Genomic DNA, 21,958 nt, shown 5'->3' on the forward strand with positions numbered 1-21,958 from the left:
AGGAAAGAACAGTTTCCAGGGTGCGTCAGCAAAACTCCAGTTAGAGGGGACAGGGGGCATTGGGATAGGCCAGCAAATTTTCCTCCTGGCAACAGTGTTGGCTGAGATGGATGAAATTTAATATTTGTGATGATGAATTTTCTTACTTTTCTCCTAAGACATGAACTACATAAATCTTACCCCAAAAGATGAGAGAAAACCACATGGTGCATGGCATTATTAACCTAAGAAGCACCTTTTACTCTGAAGTGGGAATTGGGATCTTGGCCAACACCATCCTCTTTCTGTTCCACGTCATCAAGTTCCTGTGTGACAAGAGGCTCAAGAACACAGACTGTATCATCGGACTCTTGGCCCTAACCCACCTCCTGATGCTCCTCACCATGGGGTTCATAGCTGCAGACACTTTTACATCTCAGGGGGGGCTTTGGGGTGATGTCACATGTAAATCTTTTGCCTACTTGTACAAGTTGATGAGGGGCCTGTCCATTTCTGCCACCTGCCTGCTGAGTGTCCTGCAAGCCCTCACCCTCAGCCCCAGAAGCTCCTGCTTGGCAAAGTTTAACCCTAAGTCCCCACAGGACAGCATGAGGTCCCTTCTCTTCCTGTGGGTCTTCTATATGTCCTTCAGTGCCCACTTCTCCATCTCTGCTGTTGACAACTCCACTGGGACCTCACAGGGCCTTATATTCCTCAGTGACTCCTGCACTATCTTACCCATGAGCTACTTCCTCAGGCATTTGTTTGCCATCCTGGGTGCATTACGGGATGTCTTCCTTATAGGGCTCATGGCCCTCTCCAGTGGGTACATGGTGACCCTCTTGCATAGGCATAAGAGGCAGTGCCAGCACCTTCACAGCACCAGCCTGTCTCCAAAAGCCTCCCCAGAACAGAGGGCCACCAGGGCCATCCTGGTGCTCATGGGAATTTTTGTGCTCATGTACTGTTTGGACTGTGTCATCTCCTCCTCAAGAACCATGTGGAACAATGACCCTGTGTGCTTTTCTGTCCAGATCATGGTGTCCAATGGCTATGCCACCATCAGTCCTTTGGTTTTCATCTGCACGGCAAGACAAAGTGTTGCCTTTTTGAAATGTTTGTGGGGGAAGGACAGTCAATGTTGAATCATTTCATGATGGGTCAGTTCTCGACGTGAGCCACTGCACTGCTGTGCATCAATGCATCATGGCATAGTGAGTTTGCTCTCCGTGTTGGATGAATGCATAAAGTGGTTTTTAAAAATGATTACATTGAAGCTTGAAAATGACAAAAACATGTCAGATTCTTGTTCATATGGCTCTAACAAAGCTAATAACTTTATATTTCTGATTGATGTGTGAAAGGAACCCTAGAAAGTAAATATCACTTTCTTTTTTTGAATCAGTCCATACCATTATAGGTATGGGAGAGATTGCAGCGGTTTTAATAAATCAAGAGTCTCAGAAATCTCCTTTATGCCTAATAGATTGTAAACATCCCCTATAATAAACTGCCATCTCATCTATCAATTGAACTTTTATGAATATAACAAAAAACTGGATATAGGGACAACAACTATTATTTAAACACCATTGCTCAGGATACCACAATTATAATAGTGATAGAGACAGTCTCATATTCCCAAGCATATGAACGTATGAAGATATGGTCTGGATATATCATGGAGTTCTACTCAACATTAAATAGGAAAAAGATTCTGATGCATAGGAATCCACAGATGAGTCTTGAATTTATTATGTCAAGAGGGTACATGGCGACCCCCTTGCATAGGCATCAGAATCAAAACTGTATACATCTACACACAGGGGGTGGAATCTTTAGTAGTACAATATGCAAAGAGCAAATATTGCATTGAATCCTAAACATAGCATAAAATAGGAAGGTGATGCTGATGTATAAGAAACCACAGATGAATCCTGAAATCATTCAGTCAAGTTACCATCACTCACAAAAGAATCAACGTGGTGTAAATCTACCTGTAAAAGATGGAAATTTGGGTCATATAATTTATAAAGACAGAATGTAATATGGCATTTTCCAGCAGTAGAGGAAGGTGTGCCCTGGGGAATTTTTATTTAACGAATCCAGATGTAAGGAGGATGATGCATACAAGTCACACAGGGAGAACTTCCTGCGTGGGTTATCTTTTCAGGATTGTTCTAATTTTTAAAATGCAGATCCTCATTTATGTCAGTTGGTAGAATTCTTAGGATTGTTTTAATATCTGAGCACCTTCTATCACTAAGTCAGAGAGCTGAAAAAAAAAATTACCAGAATAGTACAGTACACTGGAAATCTCTGTTTGGAAAAAATCGATGGAGTTTATGACGATTTGAATTTTTGTATATAGTTACATATTTTATATATTTTGATTATCATGTCAGAATCTGACCTATTCATACAACTTCTATTATAAAATATTAGAAAGCACACATGTTTTGCATTATTTTCTATTTATATTTGTGGAATTCTTATGATAAACCAAACCATAAATTAAAATGGATCCAGGTACACTCCACTATAAGGATTTAATTAAAGGATAAGTATCCAAACTAATCTTGAAATATGAGTCTTCTTGAAGTCCAGATTTTTCTTCCATCTTTCAAGAAGTAGTGATATTTCTCCAAGCTCAAGAGGTCTACGTCTAAAATTGATCCTCAAGGTTTTGTTTTGCAATTCTGGATCTCAAGCCCAGGACCCCATACATGCTAGGTAATTCTCTACTACTGAGCTACATCCACAAGCCCTGTTTGAGAAAAATTTGTAATAACTTACTGTCAGAATATTTTTCTGGAAAACGTGCATTGACTTTCATGCAAGCCTCTCATATATGTACTAGTTAAGATTTAATTTGTGTTTGTACATACTGAATCAGAATATCATCTAAAAAGCAAAGTCTTAAAGCTAAATTAGTTCATGGGCATATAGATGTGAAAGATAAGATGCTAAGAAATTCCCAGTGACTCAGGAGGCTGATTCAAGAAGACCACAATTTTGAGGCCAGTCTCATCAACTAACGTGACCCTAAGTAACTTGGAGAGACCCTGTCTCAAAATTTTAATGAAAGAGCTGAGGACATAGCTCAGTCACATAGTGCCCCTGGGTTCAATCCCAGGTATAAAAAAGAAAAATTGCTAAGGAAATCTGACATGTGAAAGATTTGAGAATATAGGGCAAAACTTTTAAGAATTCAGAACTCAAGTAGATAGTTGCTTAAAAGTTTAAATGCAGATTTTTAAAAATTTTAACCTTTAATTGAAGTAACATGTTGACATGTATTTGGAGTACACTATTATAAATCTATATATGTTTAAATTGTTTTATGATCATATTATAGTAATTAACCTGTTTATTTTTCTCAAATTGTATCATTTCTAAGTAATTAGGAGGCTCAGAACCCTTCCCCTCTACTGGTTGATTTTATACATAAAATTGTCATACAGCCTTTCGTATATACTTGTTTGAATTACTAATTCAAATGATGCTTTAAAGAATAATGTTGTATCTGTATTTATAGTCAACATATAAACATTTATTTATAACATCTTAACGTGAAAATGTACAATGATTGTTGTGAAATTGCTATCTCTTATGCCATAATTGGAAAATGGAGAGTTTTCTTTCATTGCATTTAATTCAATTTAAAAGTTGAGGTACCCAAATACAGCCTTGTAAAACTCTTACAGCACATGCTACAATAACCTGTAAATCTATGCACCAGATGGAATTATATTCATGTTACTTCAAATAATGTTGTCATGGGAATATAAAATTTTTGGATAAAGCTGGGATGAGAAGAAGACATGAATTTTCAACACTATTCAGAAATTAAGAACTGAGTTCATTGTTGCTTTAAAATGATTGGTAAGTCCTGAAAGAATGAACAAGGCTCGTTGTTGGAGAAAATGCACGTTTATTGAGGAACAGCTCTGTATATTTATAGAGCCAGGGGGTTGTTTGACAGTTATGACAGTTTAATGGTTGAAGGCTTTGACAGTTGACTTGGGGTGCTTTCTGATTGGTGGGTAAGGGTCATGTGAGCTAGCAGGGCTAGTCTGATTGGTGGGTAAGGATCATGTGAGCCAGCAGGGCTAGTCTGATTGGTGGGTAAGGATCATGTGAGCCAGCAGGGCTAGTCTGATTGGTGGGTAAGGATCATGTGAGCCAGCAGGGCTAGTCTGATTGGTGGGTAAGGATCATGTGAGCCAGCAGGGCTCACCATTGGACGGCTCTTCTCTGGGGATGGGGAAGTTAGTCTTTGGAGCAGGGGCCACTCCCAACAACTCCTGTTTTATGAAGGTAAAATTCTACAATAGCAGCAAGAAAAATGAGTCACCTTTCTCCAGAGCATAAACAAGAGTGAGAGGACATTTCTAACTACAAAACCTAACTGGTAGAACGGGCGAGGTCACACATGTCTGGTGTTATCCCATTGGGTCCAACATTTTTTGGTGGAGGATGTGTACCCAGGGGTGTGTGTCCACTGAACCACATTCTAAGTCACCCCCACCTCTTTTTTAAATTAAGAGACAGGATCGTGCTAAGTTGCTTAGGGCCCTGCTGCATGGCTGAGGCTGGCTTTGAAATCGCTATCCTCCTGCCTCAGCCTCCCATACTGCTGGGATTTCAGGCCTGCACCACCACACCCAGCTTCTCTCCAAATTTTCTATCACACACTAATGTATCCATTCAACAAACCCATCAAATACATGCAACTTACTCACTGAACTATTACATGTAAGTATTTTAAAGATAGGTGTGTAGCTATGTCTGGGTTAATATCTAATTTTTATTAGAAAGCATCCTGGTGAATAGGAGCCTTAAATAAAATCAAGCTAAAAGAAATTGCCAGGCATGTCACCTCCCAGCCATGACCCTGCCACTCACACTTGTCTACCAAATAGGAGTTTAAAGCCTCAGGGACAAGATGAAATCTCCCTTCTCTCACCAAAGGGTGATCAAGGAGGATCCTTAACTATGGCTCTTAGCACTGCAACGGTACTTGGAAAACCTACAGTTCCAAAAGCAAAAACTATCACATTTTATAAAGTAGAGAAAGCAAACATTCTCAAAAATACTGGACCTTCCACAGAGAGTGACATAAATCATAGGAAAACTAACCTGTCCAGGTATGGGGGTGCGTGTTTGTGATTGCAGCATTTGGGAGGCTGAGGCTAGAGGATCATAACTGCAAAGCCAGCCTCAGCAACTTAGCGAGGCCCTAAAAATTCTAGCAAAATCTTCTCTCTAAATAAGACAAAAAAGGCCTGAGGATGTGGTTCAGTGGTTAAGCACCCAGGATTCAATCCCTGGTACCAAAATAATAATACTTTGCTGTGTCATTGTCATTTAGTTAAAAATGACAATGTTAAAACTTGCCACTGCTCCAATCACATTCTGTATCCTAAGGTAAAAATGAAAGAAAGAGATCCTGAAGGTGGGATTGGTCCTGCCGTATGAATATTTGTTCTTAGAAGAAATTAGGCAACAAGCTCTACTTTGTGGCACAGTTCTAGCTGGGAAACTCTGAAGAGCACTAGATGGAGCTTGCACCTCAGGGAGGGCACAGCACCACCCACCAGGTGCCCAGCAGTGTGCACAGGCTCTGTGTGAATAAATAACAGCTATTTGAACACAGAGATGGAGAAGTGGGCGCTGATCTACAAGCTCCAGGAATATGGAGGATTAAAAACCTGGAGAAAGTTGGGTGAATAAATAACAGCTATTCCTGAAAAATCTTGCTGACAATCATCCATTGTTTCCGTAAATTGGAAGGTTTTAAGTCCAGCTCGGGGTTCACACTTCTGGCTAGACCCTAAGAATATTTGAAGATCTGTTTTCAGAAGCCGTAGAGGATAAATTATGCTTCTAGCAACAAGAAACTGCAAAGGAGCTTCACCACAAAGCTGTCAGGACTGGGAAATGCAAACATACCTGCAGGAGAATCTGTGTCCCTGGATGAACTCAATAAAGACACGAGTCAAGCCCAATTTGCTTAAAGGTGAAGAACATAACATGGTGCACATTTTTTCTCTGTAACTGCATTTGCATGAAAAGATGTCATTAAAAAAATAAGCATGGACCTACAGACCTGAATGGGATGAGGCTCAACTTCTCTAAATAGTCTTCCTAACAAAATGCCTCTGAGACCATTCATTATTAGGGAAATGGGAAGGAGAATTTTTAAATGACAAATAAAAAGAGACCAGATGAATGGACACCTATGTTCCTCCAGCCCAGCTGTTGGAACTTGTATTTCCAGGTCTTTGGCAGCAAACCACCAGGCTCACTTGTCCTTTGATGTGAAGGTGACCTAGGACCACTGCCCTCTCACTTGGGATTTGCTGGTGGGCAGACTACGGATGGCACACTGTGGATGGCACTGTGCATTTTGAACCTGTGAGATTAAATGTGGGGCAAGAAAGATTTCATGAGAAGTACTACCGATGCTTGGGGTGTAGGGAGGTGACCCCCTTTATCCATCTGTGTGTTGGTGGGCACCTGGGCTTTGGGACTCTTAGCTGTTTTCAATGGTGATATGAAAAATGCAGTCGTGCAGAATCACTCTGGTGCAGATTTTATTTCCTCTGTATGTGGGATATCTGGATCCTTTGGTGGATCTATTTATGTTTCTTGAGAAGCCTCCACACTGATCTTTATTATTATTGCACTAATTTACCTTCCCACAATAAATGAGCTTTTTCCCTCCACATCCTCACCAGCATTTAATTTTGCCTTTTTGTGACTAACTCACTATTCAGCTGGGGACCAGGGAACAATGATTTGCATTTCCCCGATTAATAATTTGAACATTTAGAAACTACCTGCTGGCTCTCCTGATCCTGCCCCCCTGGGTCCATCGATTGGAAGAATTCCTATTGCTAAGAATCCAACTCCCAAGAAGACTGGGGGACTCCTGTCCCAAAGGCTGTCAACTTGGGGTTTGAAACCACGTAAAAATAAAATCCAGATATTGTGTCCACCTAAAACTAAAAAAATAAATATATTTTTTTAAATTTTTTATTGTGGGTTGTTCAAAACATTACAAATTTCTTGGCATATCATATTCCACACTTTGATTCAAGTGGGTTATGAACTCCCACCTTCACCCCATACCCAGATTGCAGAATCACATCAGTTACACATCCATTGATTTACAAATTGCCATACTAGTGTCTGTTGTGCTCCGCTGCCTTTCCCGTCCTCCACCCTCCCCCCTCCCCACCTCTCCCCTCCCCTCCCCTCCTCTCTCTCTACCTCCTCCACTGTATAACCCTGAGGGTCTCCTTCCATTACCATGCAATTTCCCTTCTCTCTCCCTTTCCCTCCCACCTCTCATCCCTGTTCAATGTTAATCTTCTTCTCCTGCTCTTCATCCCTACTCTGTTCTTAGTTACTCTCCTTATATCAAAGAAGACATTTGGCATTTGTTTTTTAGGGATTGGATAGCTTCACTTAGCATAATCTGCTCTAATGCCATCCATTTCCCTGTAAATTCTATGATTTTGTCATTTTTTAATGCAGAGTAATACTCCATTGTGTATAAATGCCACATTTTTTTTTATCCATTCGTCTATTGAAGGGCATCTAGGTTGGTTCCACAGTCTTGCTATTGTGAACTGTGCTGCTATGAACATCGATGTAGCAGTGTCCCTGTAGCATGCCCTTTTTAGGTCTTTAGGGAATAGACCAAGAAGGGGAATAGCTGGGTCAAATGGTGGCTCCATTCCCAACTTTCCAAGAAATCTCCATACTGCTTTCCAAATTGGCTGCACCAATCTGCAGTCCCACCAGCAATGTACAAGTGTACCCTTTTCCCCACATCCTCGCCAGCACTTGTTGTTGTTTGACTTCATAATGGCTGCCAATCTTACTGGAGTGAGATGGTATCTTAGGGTGGTTTTGATTTGCATTTCTCTGACAGCTAGAGATGTTGAGCATTTTTTCATGTACTTGTTGATTGACTGTATGTCCTCCTCTGAGAAGTGTCTGTTCAGGTCCTTGGCCCATTTGTTGATTGGGTTGTTTGTTCTCTTATTGTCTAATTTTTTGAGTTCTTTGTATACTCTGGATATTAGGGCTCTATCTGAAGTGTGAGGAGTAAAGATTTGTTCCCAGGGTGTAGGCTCCCTATTTACCTCTCTTATTGTTTCTTTTGCTGAGAAAAAACTTTTTAGTTTGATTAAGTCCCATTTGTTGATTCTAGTTATTAACTTTTGTGCTATGGGTGTCCTATTGAGGAATTTGGAGCCCGACCCCACCGACTGTAGATCGTAGCCAACTTTTTCTTCTATCAGACGGCGCGTCTCTGATTTGATATCAAGCTCCTTGATCCATTTTGAATTCACTTTTGTGCATGGCGAGAGAAAGGGATTCAGTTTCATTTTGTTGCATATGGATTTCCAGTTTTCCCAGCACCATTTGTTGAAGATGCTATCCTTCCTCCATTGCATGTTTTTAGCCCCTTTATCAAATATAAGAAAGTTGTAGTTTTGTGGATTGGTTTCTGTGTCCTCTATTCTGTACCATTGGTCCACCCGCCTGTTTTGGTACCAGCACCATGCTGTTTTTGTTACTATTGCTCTGTAGTAGAGTTTGAAGTCTGGTATCGCTATACCGCCTGATTCACACTTCCTGCTTAGCATTGTTTTTGCTATTCTGGGTCTTTTATTTTTCCATATGAATTTCATGATTGCTTTCTCTATTTCTACAAGAAATGCCGTTGGGATTTTGATTGGCATTGCATTAAACCTATAGAGAACTTTTGGTAATATCGCCATTTTGATGATGTTAGTTCTGCCTATCCATGAACAGGGTATATTTTTCCATCTTCTAAGATCTTCTTCTATTTCTCTCTTTAGGGTTCTGTAGTTTTCATTGTATAAGTCTTTCACCTCTTTTGTTAGGTTGATTCCCAAGTATTTTATTTTTTTTGAAGATAAAAAAATAAATATTTTAAAAGCAATTTTAAAAAATAAAATGAAATAAAATGCCCCACTTCCTGTATTCCTTCAACACAGAGAGCACACGCACCAACCACTCCATGATTCATTGTGACAAAACTGGGCAGTGGCTCATGCAGGGGACTGATCCATCATGCAATGATTAAGCATTGATGATTCTTCTGCCACAAGCCTTTCAAAAAGGTGACACTTTGTTTTTCAGTACAGATGAAAACCAAAGGACTGACGGTGGCCTAGCCATTGGCCACCATCATCTGGATACAGTGACAAACAGGGTAGTTTCTCCACATGGTCCTTAAGGAGGAGACGATGCTGTCCAAACAGGACATGAGCACAAAGAAACCCAGGAGCAGCAGGGTGGTCCTAGTGGCCCTCTGTTCTGGGGAGGCTTTTGGAGACAGGCTGGTGCCATGAAGGTGCTGGCACTGCCTCTTATGCCTGCACAGGAGGGCCACCATGTACCCACTGGAGAGGGCCATGAGCCCTATAATGATGACTTACCAAAATGCACCCAGGAGGGTAAATAAATGCCTGAGGTAGTAGCTCCTGTGGATCATAGTGCAGGAGTCACTGAGGAACATTAGATTGGGTGACGTCCCATTGGAGTCATCGACCACAGAGATGGAGAAGTGGGCGCTGAAGGACATATAGAAGACCCACAGGAAGAGAAGGGATCAACGTTACCATGAACCTTTCTGAGTTCCATCTCTGACCCTTTGTCCACGTGGTATCCATGGAGTTGGGTGCTGAGGTATTCTGTGCTGTTGGGGATGGTTTGTTCCCTCGCCTGTTCATACTGTTTGGTGGTCTCCCCATCTCTCTGGATATATCGGAAGCCATCGGATTCCTACCTAATGAGCTCACAGCGCCTCTGTGTTCCAGTACTTCACAGACTGGGCAAGGGGAGCCCCACCATGGTACCAACATATACAGACAATATCCTGCAGAGGGCTAGGTCCACAGTTCCTAGGTGATATCTACAGTGTCAGTTGTTGCAATGTCCAGGAAGAAGGTTGAGCCATCTCCATCAGTTAAAAAAAAGTAAAATAATCCTGAATTAGGTGTGGCCTAGACAAACACTAGACATGGGGAGAGAGAAACAAGGGTGTATATGTATAGGACTTCTTGAGTCACTTAGTACACAAATAATATACAAAAAAAGAAAAAAGCAAAATAAAAAAAATCAAGACAAAATAACAACAGCAAAAGAAAAGGTGAGAAATCTTGGTGAAATGTTCATGAATGAAGGAGTCCTTTCCACCGTGGTGGAGAAGATAATCAGTGAGCATGGGATTGTCCCTTCTTGGGTGATGGGCATGGGTGGGCTGGGGGCTGTGGCTGGGTGGTGACGCAGCTGGCTACATCCAGTGGGCCTGGCTGGCCTGGGCTTGTGGATCAGGGCTGGTCGATGGGCCTGGCTGGCCATTGATGAAGCAGGGGAGTAAGCAGGGCTGGGCAGGCCAGGTAGCAAAGTGGTGGCCAGGCAGCCTGGGCGATGGGCTGGTGGCGCATCTCTAGGCCTAGTAGGAAGATCAGTGGTTTAGGTAGGGGACCTGGGTGGTAGGGGACTTGGATATGGGTGGCCAAGGGGCTTGGTTGTGTGCTGGACTGATGCTAGATCTGGTGTTTACCATGGACCTGGGGAACTGGTGGGTGATGGACCAGGTGGGACAGGTGAGTACTAGCGGCCTGTTGGGTATCAGAAACCCGGGCAGCTGCTGGATCTGGTGGGTTCTAAGGACCCAGGGAGCTTGGATGGCTCTGGGGACTGGGCTGGTTCTGTGACCCAGCAGAGACCAGCCTGAGTGGGCCCCAGGAACTCAGATGGCACTGGACTGGCAGTCTCTGGGGCCCACTGGTCTGACTGCTATAGCTGGCCTGGTTATTCTTTGTGAGCCACAGGACTCACAGGGTTGGGGAGAGTTGGGGTCCCTCTAGCATCTCCAACTTGTGTCCTTCTGGACAAAATGCTCTCGGTTTCTGATTTTCCAAGGTTTGGAAGGCTAGTAAAGCCTTTGCTAGGCTCACATAGGTTCATGTGGACCTTGCTCTGGACTCACAGTACTGGGCTTCCAATCCCCATTGGTTCCTCCACAATCAGTCTCAATATGGCTCTTAGGTTGGCTGACCATGGGTGATTGATAAACTCAGGTGACTTCTTTTTAGAACCGTTTATTGAGTTGATGAGTCTTTGATTCTCCAGGGCAAACTGACCACTCACTCATGAGTTTTCTCTCTTCGCCTTGGGGAGAAGCTGTATCCCCACTGCTCCAGTTCTGGGTCACTGAGCTTGGGGACATGCTGCCTCACTCAAATCTCCAATCTTGTTCTCCTATCAACCTTATTTATTTTTTCAAAGTACCAACGTTTCCTTGGGTCGATTTCTTCTTATTTTTAGGCAGTACCTTAGAGCACCCCCGGGGTTGTCCTGCATGCTACGTATGTGCTGGGCCACAGAGTCCATCCCCGGCCCCTGCTGCTCAAGACTTGCAGTTTCTCCTGGGAAAATACCTGGCAGGTCCTAAACTTGCATTGTGCTGACATAATTTGGTGACATTAAAACCTTGGTATTGCATGGCAGGTTGAGGAGAAACCTCCATTAGCTGGCTGCTGTGTTGGACAGATTTGCCTCTGGGGTCCTGTCATGGACAGAAGTTTCTTGATCCTTTTTTTTGTGGGTACCACTGAATGTGACTTCCCGTTTGTTGCTCAGTCTGTCTTTTAGCAACCACAAACACACAAAAAAATGTGCCACCTCCCTGGTTAAAGAACGTAAGGAAAGCCCTAGGTGGGGGACACACTATGTCACATCCTGGGTGAGCCCCACTCTGTGGACACCTGGTTTCTGGATGGCATTCTTCATGAAGGCCATAAACTCAATGTTCTGTATTTAGTTTCGCTAGATATTTTAATTTTCTTGAGCATATAATTTTCCTTTTCAAAAGCTTCTTTGAATAGACAGAACTATGTGTCACTTTACGGTTCCTTTCCTAATCCACGTCATAAAACAGAGGACATCGAGAGTTGTTCATCCTGTCTCATGTCACTGCTTTCAAAGAATGTCCAGAGAGCCCCCTGGTCCCATCGGAGTGGCCCATGAAGGTTCATTTCTCTTTCTCCTTGCCCTGGATGGAGAGTCTCCTTCCTCACACACAGAATGAGAAGATTTCTGATTCTTAGAGGAGATGTGTGTCCCCTCTCAGGAGGGGTCATCCAACAGGAGAGGCTGTACCTTGAAATGCATTTAGTGACACTAGCAATTCCTGGAGAATGAAAATAAATGGACTTTATTAAGAATGTTGTTTTGCTTCCTTTGACCACGGCCAACATGGATACTTGAGTGTCTTTCTTAACTTGAAACAGAAGTGCAAACCTGAAGCCGGGTTTGCAAACCCTAGGAGACACAATACCCCAAACCACGTGGTCACCGTGAGAGTGGACCAGGGACGATGGTCTCACATTTTAGGGAGAGGACCCTCGGACTCCACGGGGAACCCACGGGAGGTGCCAGTAACCACTGTCCCCAGAGTAGAAGCATTGCAATATGTGAAGTGTGTTTGCACTAATTTGAACATAGGTTAAAAAAAAGTAGAGAATGGGTTTGGTCTGCATGATCCGGAGTCTTCAGAGCCTCACGCAGGTGTGTCCAGGGAACTGAGAGAAAACTTTTGAGGTCAACTGTCCCCAGGTTGCTACTGTACACCAGAGACTAAAGTAAGAGTCAGGTGACATGTTCCCCTGGGGGAAGCCACGTTTCTGTGATCTCCAGTGGGATCTTGTCACCTTCTTGCAGAAGCTAAAATTAAAGCCCCACAGAGAGGTGAGTTAAAGACCTCCTTTGCTTAAAAAGGGTGCAGGATCCACTCAGGTCCCCTGACTCTCCATGCGACTTGCAGGTAAGTGCCTTTCTCTTCCTGAGATGCAGCACCAGTGTGTGAGGGGGCTTCTGTGATTGTGATGAAGAATCAAAAGAGCCAACTTGTATGTTAGGTTCTTTGGCAGCTCTGAACTATGTGTCCACACTCCGGAGCTCAGGGGATCCTTCTCTCTAGATTTGCAGAGGGAAATTTTCTTTGTAAAACTGTTTTGTTTTTTCTGGGTGGTGCTGGGGATTGAACCCAGGACCTTGTGCATGCCAGGCAAGCACTCTACCAAGTGAGCTATGTCCCCAGCTCCTCTTTGTAATAGATTTAGCCCTTTAATTTGGTGACTCTGAACATTTGTTAATTTTTAAATTAAACAAAACCCTATTTCAAGTAAATCCTTTTAAGTTCCCATCTTTTTCTATAGTGAGTTTAATTCACGCCTCTCTCAGTTCTCAGAGTGTGTATTATTGGGTTGTCTTATTGTTTTGTGCTTCGACCTCACGAGTTCCTATTAATCTTCACCAAGGAAGAGATAAGTTCTATCCCAAGAATTTTATTTCACATCCTTGATTTTCCTTCTCTCGTCTCCATGAATCAATTCAAAATATTTTTTTCAGCGTTTACTTCTCTGACCTGAGATCCTGAGAAAGAATCATATACACTGAAATCCTTTTCAATTATTCAGAAGGCGCTGTTGATTCTTAACACTGTATAATTATGAAAGAGTTCAAACTCACATTTCTAGCAAATGTCTAATAGCGTTTTCTTTTTATACAGATATACTTTGTCTCAGTTTTGATCTCCCAAAAGTAAACCAGTGGTGCTCTGGCTATGGGGGGGCAGTTCTCAAGCTGGATCAGAGACCAGGGGCTGCGATTGCTTGATTTTACAACCAAAGTGGTGAGAGTAGTGACTGCCCCTTCCTGGCTTCCAAAGATCCCATGGTGTCCTCTCTCCAAAGACAAAAGGGATGTTAGTGGAGAGGTGATGGTGAACTTGTTCTGTGTGATGACAAGAAATGACATCTGCCCTTTCATATATCGAATGCACATCAGGAAGTGAGGATGCAAATCACAGTATTTACATGATGGTGTCCATGGGGCACCTGAGAAGGCAGCTATGTCCCCCTCCCTCCCTCCAGCCCGTGGGTGTCTCTCCACACCCAGGCTCTAGAAGCCCAAGGTGCTGTGGGTCTGCTTTCCTCACCGCTGACTGGGGTGCACCAACTTCAGGATTGTTCCCTAGTCTCTGGTCCCTGGTGATGGCATGTATCTCTGTGTTGTCCACGACTTGGACAGTGGCAGAATGTCAGATATTTAAGTGATGGCTCCTTGGTCAGGGCAGGAAAGTGCGTCTCCACTGGGTGACAGTTCCCTGGAATGGTCCTCACACCCTTAGCTCTAAGGACCCTGGGGATAAGTTTTTAAGAAATAGATTTCCATTCCCATTTGTTCTCCACTTACGTTTCTCCCGTAATCTGCCCACTTAGACTGGGACCTCCCTCACTGGGACCTGTCCCTGAACTTCTTTTCCATATTATTTTCTGGGGTCTGGGGTCATCCTGGTGCTGGACAGGCCTTCTGTCTGCACCTGATCTTATGGACAGACTAGTCCTGGCAGCTGTGAGGGGGGTGAGGCACAGCCAGGAGGGGACAGGCTTAGAGGATTCCTTTTAACTTGCTTTTATGAAATGCCCACATTTTCAGGATGTTTTCTAACAAAACTGATCAATTAGCACAGAAGTAACAACACTGCATTCTTTATAAGACATCTACCTGTGAACCATGGAGGGCCCTGTGGCTCTCACTGATACCCACGTGTGTGACCTGCACAGTGTGCAGATGGCCAGCTGCTTCTCTGCCTGCTGTGTCCTGGGGCTGCAGGGAGCCAATGCCTGGGGGGGACCCGTGACAGCATCTGACCCTGCCACTTCCCATGATCAGCACTTTACTAAAACGATAAGGTTTTACAGCTGTAACCAGGAAATTTCTTCTATAGAAAAAAAGAGTGATTTTTCAGTTGTTTTCAGGCAATGCTCCCCGGAAAACCCAGTTCTCTACTTGTGTTTGCAAGTCCATGGTCCCTCCTGGCTCCGTCCCTCCCTCCCATGACGATGCATGCAGGGTGGCCATCCCTCCCTGGCAGAGCTGAAACCAGAGTCCTGTGCCCTCCGTCCACAGATAACTCAGATGGACTCCTCCTCCCGTTTTCCAGTGATGTGCATTTTATTTTCTTAATTTAGTTCAAAGAGAAACCTGCATTGCATAACCCAACAGAAGAGACTCAGAGTTATTTTATTTCCCATCATTTGTAAAGGGCACCTTCACCTGGTATATATCGAGTTTGTGCTGTTGGGAAGGACTTTGGGGACAAAGTCTCCGTGTCTGTCTCATAACTTACTGCCAGTGTGTACCCAGGAATAGATGGAATCTACTCACAGCTGCCCAAGACAGAGAAGCCGTGGGGGACTGTGCCTACTAATGACAATCTGTGACTCTTGGAATGTGGAGACTCCTAGACCCTATATTAGCATTTTTTCTTTTGTTTTCTTGAGCACACCAAGGGAGGGAATCTTTTGCTGAAGGTGTGAATGGAGGAAAGAAAGTTCTTACTCACTTAAATCATTTAGAAGAGGTCAAATTTTTCTAATGTGACTAATGAATTTCCATTTTTGACAAGGACACTTCCTCAAAGACTTCAAAGCAATTATTGAACTAGGCTTGAGACACTTAAATTGCCTGGGCTCCTTGTCATTTCTGTGCGCCCTTTAGTAACTGATGTGATCACACTGCGATTTTCTAGGTAGAGGTGAAAAATAATTTATTCTCTTACCCGCTTGTTTTTCTGATGACAAAATGTGAGGCTAGGTGGCTAGTCTCATTGCCAATGTGACATACATCACAACTCTACAGCAGCATTAAAACTGAAATAAAGGAACTTCATTCATTTTATAGGGAGATATTCCACGAGGGTCTTGTCATCCAATTGTCTAGTCCAATTTTTCCTCTCTCTTCTGGGGAGAAATATTATTGCTTACTTAAAGAAGACAGGAAAGCTGGCTCAGTATGTGAACTCCTTCCTCAGGGTGAGGTGGGATTCCTGTCTCTTAATGAAATCTCCCAAAGTACTTAAATTTTACTTGTGTGGTGGTGCCAGCCTGTAATCCCAGGGGTTGGGGGAGCTGATGCAGGAGGGTTGCAGGTTCAAGACCAGCTTCATCAATTTAGTGAGGTCCTACGCAACTTAGAGACACCCTGTGTCAAAATAGAAATAAAAAGGGTTGGGGGTGTGGTTCATGTTGGGTTCCACACTACAATTTTTCCATGTGCCAAAGAATGGACAGAAAATAAATTTTGCAATATGATCCTGCTTATAACTGATGGTTCTGCTCACTTAGATGTGATTTTTCTGGCATAATCAAATATATGTAAAATATCATAAGTGGTTAAGCAAACCTGCTTCAATATTCAGTACCAAAAATTACATATTAATCAACAAATGCAAGAAGTCGGATTTCAGAGCCAACATTTTGATATCTGGTCTGTAAGCTGGTGACCAACAACCCAGAATAGAGGACACTGGAGGGGCAGAGCTGTATACAAGGCTGTCCCCTTGACACCCTTTCCTTGAGAGTTCTCTGTGGACGTCCCTGTAATCTGTCACACTGGAGTCCCCTTCAAATGCCACCTACTCAGCTTTTGGTCAGCTCGCTGCATGTTCCCAGGCAGATCCATGGTGGCCCTGGCCATGATGCTGTGCCTGAGCACTGAGAAGTCTGAAGAGGGGGTGTCAAGGGCCCCACATGTTTTGAAGCGGGCAGTCTTGGGGTTTGGGATTTTGAAGCTGGTGACCATCTGCTTCTTCTCCCCAGAAAAAAAAGAGATGACCCAAAGCAGCACACTTTACATTTTTCTTGCTGTAAGAAATGCCTTTTGTCTCCAAATTGTCATCGGGATCACAGCCAACGTCTTCCTGCTCCTCTTCCACGTCCTCACGTTCCTTCTCCAGCAAAGGACCAGGCCCACGGACATGGCCATCGCTCACCTGGCCCTGATTCACCTGCTGATGCTCATAATCAGGGCTCACCTGGACCTAGGCATTTTGGGGGTTCAGGACTTTTGGAACGACTTCACATGTAAAGCCGTCATCTACCTGTACAGGCTGATGAGGAGCCTGTCGGTCACCACCACCTGCCTGCTGAGTGTCCTGCAGGCCACCACCCTCAGCCCCAGAAGGTCCTTTCTGACCAAGTCCAAGCACACGTCCCCACAGTGCAGTGCGTGGACCTTGGTCACTCTCTGGGTGTTCAACATGTTCTTCAATGTCCGAGTCTTGGTCTCCATGGGAGGCCCCTCCAATGACACAGCAGCTTTCCGGTTTGTCTCTGAGTCCTGCACTGTCGCCCCCACAGGTCACCACTTCAGGACCTTCTTCTCCCTGATGGGAATCCTCCGGGACATCTTCCTCATGGGGCTCATGGTCCTCTCCAGTGGGTACATGGTGGCCCTCCTGTGCAGGCATAAGAGGCAGTGCCAGCACCTCCACAGCACCAGCCTGTCCCCGAGAGCCTCCCCGGAACTGAGGGCCACCAGGACCATCCTGCTGCTCATGGGACTCTTTGTGCTCATGTACTTTGTGGACTGTGTGTTCTCCTCCTCTTCGGGACAGATGCACAGCGAGGACCCCACTCGCCTGGGGGTCCAGATGCTGGCGGGCAATGGCTACGCCACCCTCAGTGCCTTGATACTCATCTGTGCTGATCCACAGACACTCAGGTTCTTCCAGTGCACATTAGAAAAGGAGAGGATGTATTTATGCCGGGCTGGGCGACCTGTCATTTTGTCGTCCCACATCATTTATTTCTAAATGTCCACAAACGTTTTTATGTTGAAAAAAAAAAAACAAACCCTCAGAATGATGTTGATGGAGGTGTAACCTGAACATTTGCTCTTTGTGAAGATGCTAAATCAACCCGGGGACAATTGTCATCCCAGCAACATGGGAGGCTGAGGTGGGAGGATCACAAGTTCAAGTCCAGCCTCAGCACCTAATTGAGACAGTAAACAATGTAGCAAGACCCTGTGTGAAAATAAAATATGGAAACGGCTGGGTTGTGACTCAGTCTTTAAGTGCCTCTGGGTTAAATTCCTAGTACCAAAAAGAAATGCTGGATCCTAAATGGGCTGTTTTGTTACTGTGCCTGCTCAACCCAGATACCTTGCACTGTCCAAGTAACACTGCAGATTCTGTCATCAAAATCATACCTGTATTCTCCATGTATTTTTTCAACTGCATTTTGTATTTTAATTTTGGTCTATATTATTTTATTTTCATCTGAATGATAAACCCATCGTGAGGGTAGAAAAGGAAGAATTAGCCAATCTTAGCCTGGCTCCTGCACAAGGATTCAAATTCATAAAGCATGCCACAATAAAAATAAATAATAGGTACTATCTGTGCATGCACATTTTATGTATATATTAACCATTAATTACCATAGTAATGTTGAGAGGGCAGGGTCTTGCTGAGTTGCTTTATGCCTTGCTAAGAGGCTGAGGCTGGCTTTGAACCCATGATCCTCCTGCCTCAGCCTCCCATGCTGCTGGGATTACAGGTGTTGGCCATTGCCCACCAATGACCTTTAGTTTAAGTGGCACTCAGGAGTCACAGCAAAGGCTACAGAGAACCTGGAGCTAAAATGCCAACCCCAGTCCAGCACCCTTCTATCTCTAAAGCACAGAGGATGGCAGGTTTTAACCTGTGGTGACGTGGCCTTAACTCAGGAAGTCCGGCTGCTGGATTGAACCCAAGGTCAATGTGAAAGCTGTTCAGTGGCTGCATTTGTCACCCCCTGGAGGACAGCCCAAGACACCACCTTCCTCCTCCTAGCATGTGAAGACTCCAGCTGCATTTCTGTGGGTACTGCAGGGGGCTCCATGGTCACTGGTCCCCAAGAATCAAGGAGGCTGCCATTCCTCCTGACTCTCAAAATGTCCACTCTAACCAGAGGAAGAATGTCCGACATGGGGGGCCTCTCTCCATCTTGCAAGTTACCAACCCTGTGCCAGAAGATACTCAGATACTATTTTCTGCTTCTCAGGAGGAAATCTTGCTCTGTTGCAGAGGCTGGTCTTGAACCCCTGAGCTCCAGGGATCCTCCTGCCTCAGCCTCCTGAGTAGCAGGACCCACAGCTGGACTTGCTGGGCCCAGCTCAAACATGGCAGCAGATTCAAAGTCGTGCTGAGCCTACGGTATTGCCTGCCCCTCCAGCAGTGTCTTCTGACCTCACACCACAGGCTGTGACCCTGCACCTGGGGCACTGGTGAGTTCTTTCCTGGGCTGGGGATCTAGCTCAGTTGGTAGGGTGCTTGCTTTGCAGGCATAAGGCCCTGGGTTCAATCCCCTGCAACACACACACAGCTCTTTGCTTTTTAGCAATTGGGATAGCCATTCTGGTGATTAGGGGCACTTGGTAAGGTCCTTCCATCTCAGTTGAAGCTTGTCTTCTTTACAGGTCTTGATTAAATCCACGATGCCGCGCTGCACTGGATGGATCGTGAACTCCAGGGGTGGCATCTGAGCCCGAGTTCATAATGAACGCACCAGCAAACAGACAGACAATCTAGAAACATCCACAGATCAAGTCTGCCCACGCAGGAGGTAAAAAAGGTTGTAGGTGTCAAATGGACTCAGAATAGATTGATTGTGACTCTGAGGGAACTTGTTGTGATGTCCATCAGGCACGCCCATAGGAAAGCCCTTCCTCCACCATCTCCCGGGGCCACTTACTGTTGGATGGACTGACACAAAGGTACATCTCAAGTCACAGAAAAGAACTATCGTCTGATCCCGTGAATGCCCACGTCTGGCTGTGTGTGGTTGGACTCTCCTGCCAGGCGTCTGAGACCAAGTTGGACCATTTTCCTATCTACTCTGAGATTTGTGGGGTATCACTCTTGGGAACCTGGGAGAACCCTCTTGGCCCCTTTCGCTGTTTCTCTACGAGTTGGGCCATGTGACAGGGTGGGTCAGAGTCTTGCTGAACAACTGTTGCTTCTCTTGATGTATCCAAAAATATTTCCCTGTCCACTCAGTGACCCTCCTCTGTGCAGAATGTTCTCTGGCTGGATTCCTGTTTTCTGAGGTCCTTTCAATCCCTCTGAACACGCTTTTGGGTGCCTCACACCAGTGCTGTAGGGACCTGAGAGGGACACCATATCTCCCTGGATCCTGGCTGACCTCAGAGAGCCAGGACCCAAATATTGGCTTCTATTTCCTTGACCCTTTTACTTCCTTAACTTTGGTCTCCAGGATTTGGTTTTAAACATCGAGCAAGTCAGTTTCTCCAGTCTTGAAGTCGGAGTACTGGGTTTTCATTTCAGTGCATATCATTTTATAGTGACCCCTTCAACTTAATTGGGGTCATTGTTAATACTGAAAGTGGGTTGTATCTTCTATGTAAAGGCTAATTGTCTCCACTGAACTCAGATGTTCTTTTAGATGTAGTGTTTCTGCAAAAACACCAAACAGGCAACAGCTACAAAGTTTTACAAAGAAAATACAGAATGAAATTAAAAAGAGTAAAACTGTGTTCAGTTTGTATAGTAGCTATGAACCAAAAAATGCATTTTATCCAAATCTTTTATTAGTCCCATATTATATCCCTGGTTCTTTTTTTTTTTTTTTACATGACAGGAATCTTTACAATAAAAAAAGTATCTTGTGAATGTAACATTAATTGTGCTTCATTCTGGCCTACTTTGGAGACATCCTGACTTGGTGCAAGGTGAGAGGCAGAGCATTATCTCAGGGGAGGTGGGGTCCATGGCAAATTTTAGGTAAAATGCTTTATTTCTGCAGCTGATCTTTGCCTTAAATATCTTAAATGGCAGCCTTCAGCCATTTTCCCCTTGAAGGAGCCTGCCTGACCCCTACATTGGAGAAACAAATCCCTGAGGATTTTGCAGGATCTGGTGTACTCCCCTCTGAGCCATCAAGGACCACCAGGTGAAGAGGCTTTTCCAGTGAACTTGAGGTCGAGACCATTGCATGGCCATTTTACACTAAGTACCCACGGGTGTGTGTGCACGTGCTTATTTGGAGTTTGCTGGCATCAGAATCCCCAGGAGAAGGCCTTGTTCACATCCACAGGGCTCCCCACTCCCCCAGTTCAGATGCAGCCCACCTGGGGTGTGACCTGAGCACGTGTATTTCTAACCAGTGTCCAGGAGATGGTGAGGGCCTTCCTTAGAGCCCATGGGAAGCAGGAGTGAGGTCGAGGGGGTCTCTGGCCACCTGACTCTGGAACCCCAGGCAAGCGCTTTGCTCTATCTGACTGCCACACTCCAGCTGGTGGGATGAGAAGTTTGGACGCGTCTAACGCCTTGTCCCAGGTTAAGAGTCAGTCCTGAGTCCCATTATGCCATAAGGAGTCTAGGCCCTGGTGCCTCCTGTGTGAAACCTCACGTGCACCCAGGAAGCCCCTGGGGGACCACAGCGGCAGGCTTCACTCCTGCTTTGGGGATGCAAACGGGCTGCAGAAGACAGGCAGGCTCCCACCAGCCTCATCTCCCCTCTCTATCAGGGGACCTTGAGCAGGGGACTCCTCTCTGACTGCATTCTGGTGTGGAAGGGTCACTGAGAAGTCACTCAGAAGCACTGATGTTCCTCTGTCAGGTTTAGCGAGTGGAGGTGGGCGGAGCCCAAGTGCTGGGCGGAGCGATCCAGCTAAGGCCAACCCTTAGGAGCAGCAGATGGGGCGGGGCCTAGGGAGGGACTGGAACCCAGGAATGGGCGGAGCTGGGGGAGGAGCTGAGTGGAAAGCGTGGAGCCCGGCGAATGGGCGGTGCTGGGGGCGGGGCCGAGCAGAGCGAAGGGAGCCCAGTGAATGGGCGGAGCTGGAGGGGCGGAGCCGAGTGGAGCCCCACCCCTAGGAGGAGCGGGGGGCGGGGCCAGCGGAACCACTCGCGAGGCGCGCCCCGCCCCGGGCTCCCAGGTGAGCGCCGCACGAGGACCAGAAGCTGAGGGCGGGGCGGGCGCGTCCTTAAGAGGGAAGGAGCCTGACAGGCCGTGGGTCTGGGAATCCCGCCAGAGGTCGCTGTGGACCCTGCCGACAGTGTGCCTTTGGG

General features: G+C 45.2%; 2 protein-coding genes across 2 annotated transcripts; both read left to right on the forward strand.

Moving 5' to 3' along the window:
* The first annotated feature begins 203 nt into the window (after nucleotides 1–203).
* Nucleotides 204–1,124, forward strand: LOC114089844 (vomeronasal type-1 receptor 90-like). The gene has a single exon (XM_027931786.2). It carries the CDS (start codon nucleotides 204–206, stop codon nucleotides 1,122–1,124), a length of 921 nt encoding a protein of 306 aa, XP_027787587.2.
* Nucleotides 1,125–16,561: 15,437 nt separating this feature from the next.
* Nucleotides 16,562–17,695, forward strand: LOC139703046 (vomeronasal type-1 receptor 90-like). Its single transcript, XM_071605966.1, has one exon. It carries the CDS (start codon nucleotides 16,562–16,564, stop codon nucleotides 17,693–17,695), a length of 1,134 nt encoding a protein of 377 aa, XP_071462067.1.
* Nucleotides 17,696–21,958: the final 4,263 nt, after the last annotated feature.

The sequence above is a fragment of the Marmota flaviventris genome, chromosome 20 (assembly GCF_047511675.1).
Source record: "Marmota flaviventris isolate mMarFla1 chromosome 20, mMarFla1.hap1, whole genome shotgun sequence".
In the NCBI taxonomy this organism is placed as follows: Eukaryota; Metazoa; Chordata; class Mammalia; order Rodentia; family Sciuridae; genus Marmota; species Marmota flaviventris.